Source organism: Vulpes lagopus, chromosome 15 (assembly GCF_018345385.1).
Source record: "Vulpes lagopus strain Blue_001 chromosome 15, ASM1834538v1, whole genome shotgun sequence".
NCBI classification, from domain to species: Eukaryota; Metazoa; Chordata; class Mammalia; order Carnivora; family Canidae; genus Vulpes; species Vulpes lagopus.
The window spans coordinates 7,346,515-7,363,156 of record NC_054838.1 but is presented as its reverse complement, the minus strand read 5'-3'; the positions used below and the strand labels follow the sequence as shown (position 1 = coordinate 7,363,156).

At 34.5% G+C, this 16,642-nt stretch overlaps 1 protein-coding gene across 1 annotated transcript in view; it reads left to right on the top strand.

Annotated features, from left to right (window-relative positions):
- The window catches only part of PRMT3 (protein arginine methyltransferase 3), a 123,777-nt gene extending 110,193 nt beyond the window's left edge, over window positions 1–13,584 (top strand). The window contains exon 16 of the mRNA XM_041730385.1: window positions 11,317–13,584. Coding sequence (XP_041586319.1) covers window positions 11,317–11,426 — 110 coding nt within the window. The 3' untranslated portion in view covers window positions 11,427–13,584. The remainder of the gene's footprint in view (window positions 1–11,316) is intronic.
- The last annotated feature ends 3,058 nt before the right edge of the window (window positions 13,585–16,642 follow it).

Genomic DNA, 16,642 nt, shown 5'->3' with positions numbered 1-16,642 from the left:
GAAATATAACACTTTTTTTAAACCCTGCTAAAAAGCTTCTGATAGTAGTACTAATGAATAGAAGCCAGAAGTTGGGGGGCAGAGTAACTAAAGACATGCTAATCAGAAAAAGCGCTCCAGAAATCTATACACAATGTCCCTTTGAGTTTTAGATGAGTACTAAGATATATAGGTGTTGTGGGATGAAATGCCTGAGGTCAGGCAAAGCATTTTGGGCTGCTGTGAACAAATAGTTCTCAGAGTTTACCTGGGGCTGTGGGATGTTTTGAGTTTCAGCCTGCTAGAGTAGGGGACTGAAGAGAATCCAAAAGGACCTTAGCTTCATAGTGGGAATAAACTATCCCAAGAGTAAAGGCTAACCTGCATGCTCCTTAACAAAGCTTAAAAACAAGCCTTAAAAGAAAACAAAACAAAACCATACCCAAGTAACTTTAATGACAACAAAGGAGAACAAAAGACATTGAACAACATAAAATTCATCATGGCCAAAGCATTCAAACACTGAATGTAGGAAAATGTCAGTTGATAGAAACAGACCCAGAAATGAGATTAATTAGCACACAAGCATGCTAAAACGTACTATAACTGCTTTTATATGAACATAATGAGAATACAAGAAGATATTTAAAATCCAAATATAACTTCTAGAGATGGAAATTTATAATATATGAAGTGAAAATATTGTTCAGTGTAATTAGCAGAAGAAAAGATCAGTGTTCTTGAAGATGCAGCATAAAATGTTTCCAAAATGAAACAGAGAAAGAAAAAAGATGTTTTAAAGAAATGAACATGTTCTCAGTAACCTGAGGGAAAATATGAAGCACTCTAAATGTGATAAAAGAAGTCCCTGAAAGAAGCAGGGGCAGGAAAAAAAAAAAAAAAAGGCAGAGGCAGAAAAACTTACATGTGAAGATACAATAACGGCCAAATTTTTCTTATATTTGATAAAAACTATAACCCATAGATTGAAGAAACTCAGTGAACCCCAGGTAAGATCAATACAAAGAACATAACACCATGACATATTGCAAACAAATTGCCAATAAATAGTGATAATAATTAAAAAAAAGTCTTAACCAGAGAAAAATGAAACTGAGGAACAAAGAAAGAATAACTTCAGAATATTCTTCAGAAACTGTGTAAAACAGATGATAATCAAATGACATTTTCAAAGCACTAAAAGAAACCATCAACCCAGATTCTATATTTAGAATAAATATATTTCAAAAATCAAGGCTAAATAAAACAGCCAGAAGAAAAACAAAGAATTTATCTCCAGCAGACCATCAATATAAGATATAGTAAGGTAAGTTCCTTGAGTGAAAGGAAAATACCACCAAGTGGAAACTTGAATCTAAACAAAGGAATGGGAAATGTCAGAGATAGTAAATGAGGGAATCCCCGGGTGGCTCAGCGGTTTAGCGCCTGCCTTTGGCCCAGGGCGCGATCCTGGAGCCCCAGGATCGAGTCCCACGTCAGGCTCCCGGCATGGAGCCTGCTTCTCCCTCCTGTGTCTCTGCCTCTCTCTCTCTCTCTCTCTCTCTCTCTATCATAAATGAATAAATAAATAAAAATAAATAAATGATTTTTTAAAAAGAAATAGTAAATGAGTTCATGAAAAAGACGTTTTCCCATTTTTTTTTATTTTGTAAAAGATAATCGACTATTTAAAGCAAAAAATAATGCTTTTTTGGTATCTCAAAACATATGGAAACATAAAATGTATGGCAGTGATCAAAATTAATGAGAAGATGGAAATACATTAAGTTCCTACACTGTACATGAAGCAATTTTTAATGGTAACTTATGATAAATTAAATATATACATTGTAAACACCAGAGGAACAGATTTTTAAAAGTTTAAATTAAGCCACAAAAAATGGCCAATAAGGGCAGCCCTGGTGGCTCAGCGGTTTAGCTTCCTTCAGCCCTGGGCATGATCCTGGAGACCCGGGATCGAGTCCCACATCGGGCTCCCTGCATGGAGCCTGCTTCTCCCTCTGCCTGTGTCTCCGCCTCTCTCTCTCTCTCTCTCTCTCTCTCTCTCTCTCTCTGTGTGTGTCTCATGAATAAATAAATTTTTTTAAAAATGGCCAATAAGCTAGTATTGAAGATAAAATGGAATCTTGAGAAAAAGATTTAGTTCAAAAGATTACAAACATAAGCAAATAGGAGACAAATGGTACGATGGTAGATTCAAATTTTAAAAATTGATAATTATATTAAAAATGGTCTGTACATCCACAAAATGGAATATTATTTAGTACTAAAAAGAAATCAACTATCCTGCTCTGAAATGACATGGAACAATCTTAAATGGATATTACAAAGTGAAAGGAACTAATCTGAAAAGACTACATACTGTATGATTCCAACAATATGACATTCTGGAAAAAGCAAAACTATAGAGAGAGTGAAAAAAGCAGTGATTGCTGAGGGCAGGGAATACAAATAAGCAGAGCACAGAGGATTTTTAGGGCAGTGAAAATAAGCTCTCGCATTGAATGCAGCTTGAATAAGCCAGAATGTATGAAATAGTTATTCGAGATCTCTGAAAAGTAAATAATAGCGAAGACCCAGAATGAGAATACCCTGAACCAGTGGTAAATTTATGATTTGTTTACCTGCATTATCCCCCAGTCTGGACTCCGCAGACAGCCTGAAACCCAGAAGGAAGGCATCAGCCCAGACTAGCTCCTCTAATTCTAGCTTGAGGAATGGGGAAAGGGTCTCCTAATGCTTAGAGAGGGTAGGGGAAATCTTCATTCTTTTGTTTTTCTCTTTGTTGTCTTAGACTCCTTACCCCCACATAACCCCACAGTGGCAGCAGTGGGGACCCACAGACCCCTTAAACTCTGAGGGATGGTAGGTAAAGGAGTGGGTGTGGCTGTGTTCCAGTTAGATTTTGTTCACAAAAACAGACAACCAGCCTCAATGCCTTCCATAAAACAAATCTCCAGGCACAGATTGCTTCTTTGCAAATTCTTCCAACCACTTAAAAAAGAAATAATATCAATTTTATGTAGTCTCGTCCAGAAAATAGAGCTGATTTCATAAGGGCCTTGATATCAAAAACAGACAAAAATTGTACCAGAAAATTAACCTACAGAACAATGTCTCTCATGAATATAGATGCACAAATTCTCAACAAAGGACTAGCAAATTGAATCTAGCAATATTTAAAAAAAAGAACAACATACTATGACCAAGTAGGGTTTAGTTCAGGAATCCAAGACTGATTCAGTAGTTTAAAATTTTAAAATATTTTAGAATCATTTAATGCAATCAACCATGTTAACAATCTAAAGAAGAAAAACCACGTGGTCACATCAATGGATGCAAAGAAAAAAAAGCATTGAACAAAATTCAATATCTAATCACGATAAATACTGATAGCATACTAGAAATAAAAGATAACTTCTTGAACCTGATAGAAGGCATCACATAGGGATGCCTGGATGGCTCAATGATTAAGCTCTGCCTTTTTCTCAGGGCATGATCCCAGGGTCCTGGGTTCAAGTCCTGCATTGGGCTCCCCACAGGGAGCCTGCTTCTGAGAACTCTGCCTGTGTCTCTCATGAATAAATAAATAAAATCTTTAAAAAAAAAAAAAACAAAAACATCCACACAAAGTCCACAGCTAGCATCATACTGAATGGAGCAAAATAATACTTTCCTTCTGTTTGGCACAAGGCAAGAATGTTTGCGTTCACCACTCCTATTCTCGTATATTGGAAGTGTTAGCCAGTGTGATAAGGAATGGAAAAAGTAAAAGTCATTGTAAAGGAAGAAATAAAACTGTCATTATTTACAGATAACATGATTGTGTACAGAGAAAATTCTAAGGAATCTACACAAAAACTACAGAACCAATGAGTATTTAGCAAGATAGAAATTGACAAGCTGATTCAAAAATTTGTATGCCAATGAGAAAGACCTAGAATTTTCCAGAGTCATTTTGGACCTTACACTAGGTGGTTTCTAAACTTTAGATAGTAAAATATTATGCCATAGATAGACATAGAGATTAATATAACAAATAGAGAATCCAAAAATAGACCTACTTTTGTATAGTTATATTTTTCAAAGGGGCAGTGTAATTCAGTGGGAAAATGATAATCTTTTCAAGAAATGGTGCTTAGAACATCTAAATTTTGTACAGGAAAATAATCTCAATGCTTACCTTAAACGCTATACAAAAACCACTCTAAATGGGTCATAAACCTAAATATAAAAGTGTAAAACTGCAAAACTTCTAGAAAAAGGTAACATAAGAGATAATCTTTGAGACTTATGGTAGGCAGAAATTTACAAAGGTAAGATAATGGTAAAACTCACTGGAACTGCACATAAAAGTGTGCACATTTTACTCTATGTAAATTATGCCTTACTAAAGTTAATTAAAAAAACAAAAAACCCTCATGGGACTGTCCATATTTCCAGGATAAAATCCAAATTCCTTACGATGGCCCTTTACAATGTGACCACTTTTCATCATTTCCATTCCCACTCTGTTATACCCCACATATAATAACCCCATCATACGCTCCAGTTCATATGGACTTATACAGACTACTCATTTTTTAGCTAACTCTCCTATCTTTTCTTATTCCTTGGTTTGTCTAAGATAGTCTACTTAGAAAATTTTTTTGACCTCTTTCACTTGATAAATTTCAATTTTCTCTTTATTGTCCAGCTGATTTTTGTAATCTTTCCTCACCTTGGAAAATTAATTGCTGTCATCTTTGTTCTCCTCAATCAGTTCATGCATTCATCTGTTATCACATCTCAGTATACTGTGATAAAGGCTTCTAAGAAATGATGACTTGTCTTTCTCACTCCTTTTTGATATAATATTTGCCATATTGTAAATATTTTGTTGAATATACAAATAAGTATAGTAATATGCATTGTCATTGAAATCTAATTTCCTCTTACCACCTTGGGTGACATCATGCCATAGGCATTTACTAGCTGTTTTATGTGGTTGTCCCGTTTTGTCAACTCTGATGTTTTCAAGAATTTTATCATACTATTGAACTTGAATAGATTGGCATTCAAATTTATCTTGGCATGGTTGAAGAGTTCTCTGCAGTTGGGTTTAATTAAAACTAAAAGTAGTTTTTGACTTATCAGAATCTAAAATTATTAGATAAAATTAAAGCCAAGAGTGTCTAATCAGAATAATTTACTATGTATATAAACACATCTTGGTATCCAGAAAGTAATCTGATAAGATTTTTTAAATAAGGTATTATAAATATGCCTTTCATTATGCTGCCTAGAGTGTGCGACATAGGGGCATGCATGTGAATATCTTCAATAACGGTAAATCTCTTTTTCTGCACTTCTGGGTAGACTTGATATTTAGAAAGTAAGAAAGACATTGTGAATAGGGAATTTCTCAGTCTAAGAATTGTACATTTGGCCAAAAGCAAAAAGGAACTATAAAATAATGAGCCTAAGTTTGTTTTGTTTTGGTGTTTGGTTTTTTTATTTTATTTTATTCACAACCTAGATCAAAAAATATTTCAGAAGAAATGCTGTCAACATTTGAGCACTTCCAGCATTCTGGGAGTAACAAACCACCCTTCCAAAGTGAATATTTTTAAAGTAGTTAACACCTCCTTTAAATTTTAAATTCAGTGTGTTTTTCCCCCTTCTTTTAATGTACAATTTTATTGTACAAACTTACGTGGATGGCCGTGTTTACTTTAAAAATCCAGATCTTTTTCATGTAATTTGGCTTTAAAAATGTGACTAAAATCAGGCTATTTATTTCTCTTTCTCTATATGTATCTAGTAAGCTTCTATATGATGGGAAATCCATTTCTCTTTTCTCTTTCATTCTTTAAGCTGTAATAGTGATAATGATTTTTAAATTTTTCCCCCTTCTGGGAAAATGAAATTTCATTGCTCTGGAAGAAATTAATTTTAAAAAGCCACTAGAACAGAATTGAAATGAAATCAATTTTGTTCTTGATTGAACTGCAGTACTGCTTTGTGGTACTAATGGCCGTCTGCTGACGATAAAAACAAGGTGATACAGCTCAGCTCCACAGAGAGTGTCCTTTGCAGCTCTCACCACAGTATACATGCTTAACGGCATCAGTCATTTTATATCTATTTGACACTGATTAATTACTGCGATCCATTCTGGTATTACCGCCACTGCCTTGGCACTTTTGTCAGGCCTAAACAATTGACAAGAGTTCAGCAGTGTGAATTATGTATTTATTACTGTGACCCTTTCTGCTATTTAATTTAACTTAAATAAGTGTTGTTTGCACCCTCATTTTGAAATTAAGATTTTTATAGAACTAATTACTTTGCTTATATTTCTTTTTTTAAATGAAAATTACCATATTAGCTTATAAGGGAATTACTATTATGACTTGAATTATTCAGATGTTTTATTTAATATTGATGCTTAAATTTTTTTCTTCAATGAAATTTAACAAAAGTATCCATTACTAGTTCATCTTGACTTGTGCCATATTTCTAAGTTGATGTCTACAGAGAAGTCTTAAATTGAAAAAAAAAAAAAAAGTCTTAAATTGTATCCTTTAAACTCTTTTTTTTTTTTTTTTTTTTTTTTTTGGTATCCTTTAAACTTGAAGAATTTGATGACCTGCCTCATAAGCTACATAGAACATTTCCATTTTGATCCTTATACCAAGGATTGAATAGAACATTTACAAACAAGCCAATTTACATTTTTAATGACTCCAAGGCACCTAAATCAAACAGCAGCAACTATTAGAGGACGTGCACTAAAAAGAAACATTTGCAACAATACCTCATATACATCAACAAAATCACTAACATATACGCACAAAGGATTTTTTTTTAAGATGGTTAAACTTTGGAAGTAATACTCATTACCACTGATATTTAAATAAATAACAAAAAGGCGCCCCAAGTTACTTTTCTTTCTTTAGATTATCTTGCTTTGTAGAATTTTGCTTTCATTTTTGTACAGTCAAGCCTTAAAACCTTACCTTTTGGTTTCTGACTTTAGTTTCATACTGAAAAAAAAAATTGTATTACTGTATTTACATATTTCTATTGCATTCTTTCCTTAATGACTTAAAATGCCCCCCTTACCGTGTATTAAATCACCATAATAGATCTTCCGGTTTCTCTACTATATTTCATTTATTTATGAGTTAGTTTATTCCTAAGCTACCACATTTATTAAACAGTTTTCTTCTGTAATATACATACAATAAAAATTCACATATCTTCATTGTATACTTTGATGAGTTTTGACAAATGTATGCACGATCCTAATCAAGATAAAGAATATTTACATCATTGTAAAAAGTTTCCTCCTTGATCCCCTAAGTGGTTAGTCATTTCCAGCTCCAGTCCCCAGACCAAGACAACCATTGATCTGCTTTCTATCAGTATATTCATATTACTAATACTAAGGTATTAGTATTCTTTTAAAATTTTATATCAAAGTTATCATATAGAATTGTACTCTGGCTTCTTTGCTTAACATATTTTTGAGGTTCATCTGTGTATCAGTAGTTCTTTTTATTCTTAAATAATATTTATATGAGCATACCACAGTTTACTTAAAGCATTCACTTGCTGCTAGACTTTGGGTTGTTTCCAGTTAGGGGCCATTATGAATGAAGTTGCTACAAACATTCATATAAAAACATGTCTCTGTTTGGACATACATTTTCATCTCTCCTAGATACTTAGGAGTAAAATTATTAGGTCTTATGGTAAATATATATTTAACTTTTAAGAAACGAGCAAATTTTTTCAAAATTACTGCATTATTCAATGTTCCTACCACCATGGTGAGTTCAGCTGCTCCACATCCTTGTCAGCACTTATAAAAAAAGTAAATCTTCGCTACCCTAATATCTTGAAATTTTTCATATATGTTTTTTCTGAAAATGTTATAGTTTTGCCTTGTACATATAGGTCAATAATGTGTTTCCTGTTAATTTTAAGAGTAACAGTTCATTTGTCCCCAAATGTACATTAGTCTGTTTCTTCATCATTTCTTGAAAAGTCTATCCTTTTCCAATTTAATTATTTGGCTCCTTAGTCAAAAACTAATTGACCATATATGTATAGGTCTATTTCTGACCTGTTTGTTCCGTTGATCCGTGTATCTGTCCTTATGCCAGTTAGACACTGTCTTTATAAGATGATATAAGTCCTCAGACTTTGTTCTTTTTCAAAATTGTTTTCATTATTCTAGATGAATTAAATTTCCATATAAATTTTAAAATCAAATTGTTAATTTCTACCAAAAAAAAGCTTGCTAAGATTTTGATTGGAACTGTTTTGAATCTGTAGATTACCTTGGGGAGAATTTTCATCTTAACAGTATTGTTTGTGCCTTTCATCCACAAGCAGAATGTATCTCCCCATTTACAGTTGACCATTGAACAACATGGCCAACCTCCCACACAGTCAAAAATCTACGTGTAATTTCGGACTCCCCAAAGTCTGAACTACTGATAGCCTCCTGTTGACCAAAACCTCCCACAAGCAGTTGGTTAATACTTATTTTGTATATATATATTATATAGTGTATTCTTACAATAAAGCAAGCTAGAAAAAAATGTTAAAATCATAAGGAAGAGAAAATGCATTTACAGTAGTACATGTAAAAAATCCACGTGTAAGTGGACCCATGCAGTTCAAGTCTGTGTCATTCAGGGGTCAACTGCACTTTGATTATCTTTAGCACTGTTTTGTAGTTTTATGTGACTAAATATTATACATATGTTGTTACATGTATCTCAAATGTTATATGCTTTTTTTGTAGCTGTTGTAAATGCTCGTGGGCTTTTATTTCAATTTCTAATTCCATATTGCTAGTATATAAAAATGAAATTTTTATATTAACCTTATATCCTAAGATTGCAAACCATCCTACAGTTCTGGTTGCTTTTTTTGCGTATTAGAATTTTCTGTGTGTAAGACCATGTGGTCTGCAAATAAAGACTGTTTTGCCTCTTTTTACCCACCCCCCCAAGCTATATCCTTTTTTCTTCCTTCCCCACACATTCATGCCTGACTAGTACATCCAGTGGAATATGAATTAGAGTTGGTCAGAATGATCATCCTTCCCTCAGTCCCAATCTTAGGAAGAACACATTCAGTCTTGTAACAAGAATGTTATCTGTGGGGTGCTGGGTGGCTCAGTCGTTTAAGCAGCAGTCTCTTGGTTTTGGCTCAGTTTATGATCTCAGGGTCCTGGAATCAAGCCCGGTGGGGAGTCTGCTGGAGATTCTCTTTCTCCCCCTCCCTTTGCCCTTCCTCCCACATGCTCGCTCGCTCTCTTTCTCTCTAAAATAAATAAATAAATCGTTTTTTTTTTTTCTTTTTAAAGACTGTAATCTAGAGTTTCTCATAGATTCCCTTTATCAGCTTGAAGAAGGTTCCTTCTATTGCTAGCTTGCTGAAAGTTGTTATAAATTAATTTTGTCAGATGCTTTTTCTGTATTTTATGAGACGGTAATATTTTTTTCCCTTTAGTCAAAGGATTTTTGAATCTTTGTTTTTGAGGGATATTCATCTGCAGTTTTCTTTTAATGAATTTATCTTGTTTTGGTATTATCTTGTTTTGGTATAGTGCTGCCAGAAAAGATGTGTTGGGGAGTATTCCTTCCTTTATTTTTTGTAAGAATTTATATTTAATATTATTTTTCCTTAAACATTTGATAGACTTCACCAGTAAAGACCTCTGTGCCTGTTTTCTTTGTTTTCTAATGTAAGCATTTAAAGTTATAAACTTTTCCTCTGAGCACTATTTGAACTATAGGCCACATATTTTTATGTCATGATTCATTATCATTCAGATCAAAATGCTCCCTAACTTTGTGATTTTTATTTTGATATATGGAATAATTTAGAAGTCTTTGTTTAATTCCTAAATGTTTGGGGATCCCTGGGTGGCGCAGAGGTTTGGCGCCTGCCTTTGGCCCAGGGCGCAATCCTGGAGACCCGGGATCGAATCCCACATCAGGCTCCCGGTGCATGGAGCCTGCTTCTCCCTCTGCCTGTGTCTCTGCCTCTCTCTCTTTCTCTCTGTATGACTATCATAAATAAATAAAATTTAAAAAAAAAAATTCCTAAATGTTTGGGGATTATTCGGGTATCTATAACTTTTAATTTTATTCAGTTTTGGTCAGAGAACATAATCTATATGATTTCTTAATATTTAAATATATTAAAATTTGTTTTGTGACCCAGCATATGTAGATGTAATCTGTCTTGGTTCTGTAGATGTCAACCAGGTCCAGTTGGTTAATAGTGTGTTAAGTCTTCCATATTCTTTCTGGTTTTGTATGTAGTTGTTACTGCAATTATTGACAGAGGAGAGGTGAAATTTCCAGTGGTAATTGCAGATTGTCTATGACTTCCCATGGTTCTCTCAGATTTGCATCATGCATTTTGAAACTCTGTAATCACACAGTCATACATACATAAAAGTCATTATGTCTCTTTACTAATTGAATGATCATTTTGGAATGTGTCTCTTTACCTCTGATTATATATTTTTTTCCTGAACTGACCTTTGCCTGAAATTAATACTACCATTTCAGACTCTCTATTATTAGTACAAAATTACATTATATAGAATATTTCTTCTTCCTTTTACTTTGACCCTGTCTTTATATTCAAATAATATTAAACATATTACAGTTAATGTTATTATCATGATGCTAAATTTAATTCTGTCATTTGCTGTTTTGTTTTTTCTGTATCCCGTCTATCATTTATTCCTCTTTCCCTCTTACCTTTTTTTTTTTTGGATTGATACATCTCCACCCTTGGCTAATTAACTACATGTGCTGGATTTGTTTTTATAACTGTTGCTCTAGAGTTCCAGCATGTATCTTTAGCTTTACTACAGATTACCATTAAACAATAGTATACCATTTCATTTATAGCTTTTAAGACTTTCAGTAATTTACTTCCATTTACCCCCTCTGTTTCTTTGAGCTATTGTTATAATAAAAAATTTCACTTCCCCAAATGGTATTATACATGTATTGTTCTCCAATACATTGTTATTTTTGCTTTAAATATTCAATTATAAGGGATCCCTGGGTGGCGCAGCGGTTTAGCGCCTGCCTTTGGCCCAGGGCACGATCCTGGAGACCCGGGATCGAATCCCACATCGGGCTCCCGGTGCATGGAGCCTGCTTCTCCCTCTGTCTCTGTGAGTGAAACATTTCACATCAAAAAAAGAAAAATATTAAGGGTACATTATTACTTTTCTGCTAGACTATATTCCTTGAGTTTTTAAACACATCTTTTGCCTTTCTTCTATAGGTGAAGCCTTGAAAGGAAAGATCACAGTCCACAAGAATAAGAAAGATCCACGTTCTCTCATTGTGACCCTCACATTGAATAATTCAACTCAAACTTACGGTCTCCAGTGAAAAAGCTACAAAAGCACAACTAACTTTCGGTTCTTACTGTGAGGGTGGGATATGGATAGGGGATGGAAAGAGGGTTTTTTTGTGAACATATGGATGCTGGATCCTTCTAATGAGCCTCCTCAATACGAGAGACACATGGTAGGAATCTGATAAAATCCAGCTTAGAAAGGGAACCAACTGATCCTAGTGGACCACCTACATAATCAGTCTTCGAAGTCTAGTCAGCAAGATTTTACTAAATGTAACCACTACATTGAGGTTAGCTATATTGGAAATCATTTAAATAGACCTAAATATGAAACAGAGATAGTCTTCTGTTATTTTTAATGTTTCTTACTATAAATTTTAAACACCAGTAACTGATCAGTTACTTGGATAATGTTTTATTCAATTAGTAACTGTACACAAGCTATTATACATTTTATTGCAGATTTCTACCCTGAAGAGTAGTTTTTCATTGTATTATTTGCTAGAATATCAATATAATTAAAGAGCAAGTGGGAGAGACCAAAATATGGAAAAGAGCATCACACAAATAATATTTGAAAGACGGCTTAGTTGATCATGCTCTAGTTCTGAATGTCTCATTTTGTAGCTTCTTTCCTCTTTGCGAATATTCTTTTGCTATATAGTTTTCTAGTACTGTCCAGGAAATCTAACTTCAATACATTTATCCTAGGTTTCATACAAGTTTTTAAAGGGAAAAATAAGTACTTATTTACTAATATGACATCTTTTTCACACCAAATTTATGTGCAGAGTTAAACATGTAACTGACAATATACTTAACAGTTGTGTTATTTATAGTTATTGATTCAATTTGAAATGCAGAATAGAAAATATTCAATAAAATGTGTACAGCAACCATTAGCATTATAAAATGGTTTATTTTTAACATATAAAGTCTTTTATAAAATCAGAAGCATTTAAAACAAGTCTTAAAGGAATCATCTTTAAGAAAATACAGATTTAAGGACAGCTGGGTCATATAGTTTTCAGTTCAACAGCTAGTTCTTTTTCAAAATAAGACATACACAAGACATACATAGCATAGTGTTGAGCAGTACGAGCTCTGGAGTCCGTTTCTAGGTGCAGGCTCTGGTGACAGCTCATACTTGCTGTCTGGCCTTAGTCATGTTCCTTAACCTCTCTCCCTCTATGAATGTGCCAGTTTATGAGTTAATACATTTCAACTACTTCAACCGGTGCCAGACACTAGAAGACACTTAGTAAGGTGATGGTATCATCATCATGCAGTCAAGGATCCCTTTCATGGAATATGTGGTATCTACATTAGATTTTTGGGAATTGTTCCCTCATCAAATACTACCCTTAAGCACATGAATGTGTAGGGAGATTTCAAGGAAATTAATATTTAATATAGCAGAAACTATTCAAAAATTGTCTTTTGGTCTTAGAGAACTGGACTTGCAGCAATGGGAAAATTAACTCCTTCAAATGATGTGTTTTAGACCATAGTCTCTTAAGTCTTGCTTCTTCTATAAGCATGATTTCTGTTTTCACGGAGTTAAACCAACCAGCTTTTATTTGAATTTAGAATATTACTAGAAATGTGTGGTGCTGATAATATACCTCAAAGTACTTTAAATTTTGTCTGGAATGACTTCATGTACAAATTCAAGTATGGTAAGGTGATAAGAATAAGGAAGCCCCATAAAAAGATTTCATGAATATTTAACCAAAAACCATCTATTTTGTTTTTGTTTTGTTTTTATTTCATGTAAGTGCATACCAAATATTTTTTACTATTTAAAAAGGTGTTTCCCAAACTGATATTTTTGAAAACTCTTGTTTGATTTATATAGGATTTTTACCCAGTGGCTCCTCTGATTTCCTGGTTATAAATAAACCAACTATAGTTGGTAGATCTCTGTTCTTTTCCATTTGCCTTCCTAGGCTAAAACATTCTAATGTGTGTGCCTAAACATTTTATGAGAATAGGAGAGTCCAAATGTTAGCTCTTCAATTAGAATTTCAGCCGTTAAACTGCTACAAATAATTAAAAACTTCTTAGCCCTTGACAATGATAAATACACTATCCTTTCATGCTGTGGCATATGCACATATATGGAGAGCAAACTACTCTGTTCCAAGGATTTTATTTCATTTCCATTAAAAGAATACATTTTTCCTCCTATTTTTCTTTGTGATAATTGTTCTTTTGTAATGTGTGGGATTTATCCAAACAGTCCTCTCTATTCACTAGAACAGTATTTTCCAAACAGAACATTTTTGAAGGAGTGTTTCAACAACTCTTGAGGGGATACCACGTGGGACAAAGTGGTCCAACAAGGAACCTCAGCTGCTAGGAACACATTGTGAAATAAATGAGGGAGCTGTCATTTCACTTTGAAATAATCCCGGTTTGAGAGGGAGGGCAAGTAATTCTGGTCCTACAGAGTTATTTGCTTTCTTACCACTTAATCTAGACTAACCAATGTGGTCCACCTGTGTTTTTCATTATTCTACCCTTCTCTCTTTTTAAAGTGGAATATCTAAACTGTATTCTGTGAAGTTACCGACTAGAAATCAGCTCATAGTAATATCATCAGTCAGCTCTCCAGTGGAGCAAGTGTGCTTATAGTACTGCTAAGAACTTTGAGTAGGAAAGATTAAAACAAGATGATACATCACTTAAGCTACTGCCAGTCATGCCAGAAATGGTCATTTAAGCTGCTTGGTTATAGCATAGATCCAAAACATCTAGGATTTCAGATTTTTCTGTGAAGAGTATCTCAAAGACATATTAAATAGACAGTACTGCCAAGAATTTGAATCTGTGATGAAAGGCAAGTTCAGTGAGATAGCTGAGGTCAAGCATTGCCTGCTGTGGGTTGGCAAACTTTAGCCTGGGGCCAAATCCACCCAATTGCCCATTTTGATAAAGTTTTATTGGACGTAGAGATCGCCAATAGTGTAGGTAGAATATTTCTTCACAAGATTCCTTAATGACCTTGGCAGAAAATATATACACAAGGGAACACATTACAAAGACTATAGTTCTTACAAATATGGAGCTAAGTAACTGGATGCACTTCATTTATGAGACTTAGAGGATTAACCAAGACTTAATTTAAAATACATATATAGACATATATAAATGCATATATATATATATATATATAGACACCTGGGTGGCTCAGTGGTTGAGCGTCTGCCTCTGGCTCACAGCATGATCCGGGGTCCATGCGAGTCTAGCATCGGGCTCCCTGCGGGGGAGCCTGCTTCTCCCTTGGCCTGTGTCTCTGCCTCTCTCTGTCTCTCATGAGTAAATCTTAAATGTATAGATATAAATATAAGTATATAGCATTTACATACTTGAGACTGCTATCTGAATTTGCAACCGTGCCTGTGCAAAGGAAATTATACTAAAACTTTGTAGCTGATTATGAACTTCATTTAGAATATTAAAAAAAAAAAAAAGGAAGTTTTAGTAAGACCAGAGAAAGGTGCAAACAGAACTTTCAAAGCTAGAGATGATTGAACCCCACTCACGAGCTACAAACTAAACTAATAATGAAGGACTTCTATGTATCTCACTAACCTCTGGGTGTTTGAGAGGGCTCTAGACCCAAAGTAACTGCCAACATTAGGAGAGACAGTTGGGGAAATTGCTTTATGTCAGCACTTTTTCCACATGCTTTGAGGCTCCACCATGCCCGCCTTGCTTGGTCCTCACCCTAGAATGGGGTGTCCCTATTATACTAATGCACTAGGCCTCGTGGGAAGACATAATAAAGTCCCTGCCCAGCTATCAAATGAGGCCATGTTGCCTTGGAGGCTCGTGTATGTTTAATGATTTTGTGTTTGTTTCCTTACTATAAAGTTAGGATGAACTTTTCCAAGCAGAATGATGAATAAGTGAAGTACCTTTAAAGTGCCTTAGCAATTCACTTGTCCTTTCCAATAAAGGTTTGGGTGCCAAAAGTCTACCAAAAAAACCAGTTTTCATATATTGCCTCAACATCTTGGGCAATGTGGGACAGTTAGCATTCATTTAGCTCTAGATTATAGCAAAATAATACAAAAGTAGTCTATCCTGGTGTTCACTGTAATTGTTTAAAATGAAGACAATAGCTTAATACATAGTAAAGGAAGGCGAAGCCCAGGCCTCCCAGCTCGCTCTGCATCCCAGTCTCATATCCCTGTGCAGGTCTGTATGTCTCCTTTCTCTCTGAAATCCCTTGTCCTTCCTGAGGACATTGCTTCCCCACAGACCTCTTAAATGACTGTCCTCTCCCAAACCACCACTTGGATATGCGATAGGTGACTTCCTTGCTTTTGGTTGCCAGTTATAGACCGTTCTCTCCAAAACCTTCCTACCCCCTCCTATCTTTAGCTTTTGTCATCAAGACTGTAACACAAACCATCTTAACCTTGTTGCTCTCAACTCCCTGCCTCCATATTAATCTCCATCCCTTGAAACTTCTAACTGCCAATACTGCTCCTGCTCAATGAGTTTAAGATCTCCTGTGAATGATCCTTTTATACCCCGACCTTTTGACTCATCCAGGGATCTTGCCCTTTACCTTAACTCAGCCACTCACTCCTATGGTCATCCTCTAGGACTGGCCATACCCAGAACTCAATTATATCTTGACCCTTGAGTACATGTCTTTTTAATATTCCGTATGATACTAATAAAACACTTTTGCTGCATGCTGAAATACAGTATTTGTCTCCAGGGAAAGCACTTGTACAATTGATTTGTGATCTAAACAGCCACTTTTTTCATGAAATATTTTTACTTGAAGTAGTGACAAAAAAAAAAAAAAAAAAAACCTGAGCTTATCACTTCAAATAAAACAACTGGTAGAATTTGTTGCTAATGATAAAATACTAGTTTTCAAGCTAAAATTAGAATTTTTGAAAACTTGTATCCATGACTGTGAGCTCAGAGCTTCCCAGTACTTAAAGATTAGTGGTATAGGGGAAGAAAAATTAACTTTTCACTCTACTCTTAAGTTCTCAGCTATGACCCCTGTAACAAAAGACAAGATTAACAAGAGAAAAGCATACACATTTATTTAACACAGATAATGTTGTTTTATTGCACTTCACTTGATTGTGCTTTGCAGATTTTTTGCAGATTGAAGGTTTGTGGCAACCACAACCATTTTTTCTAATAGCATTTGCTCACTTCATGTCCCTGTAATTTGGGTAATTCTCACAATATTTCAAACTTTTTCTTTGTT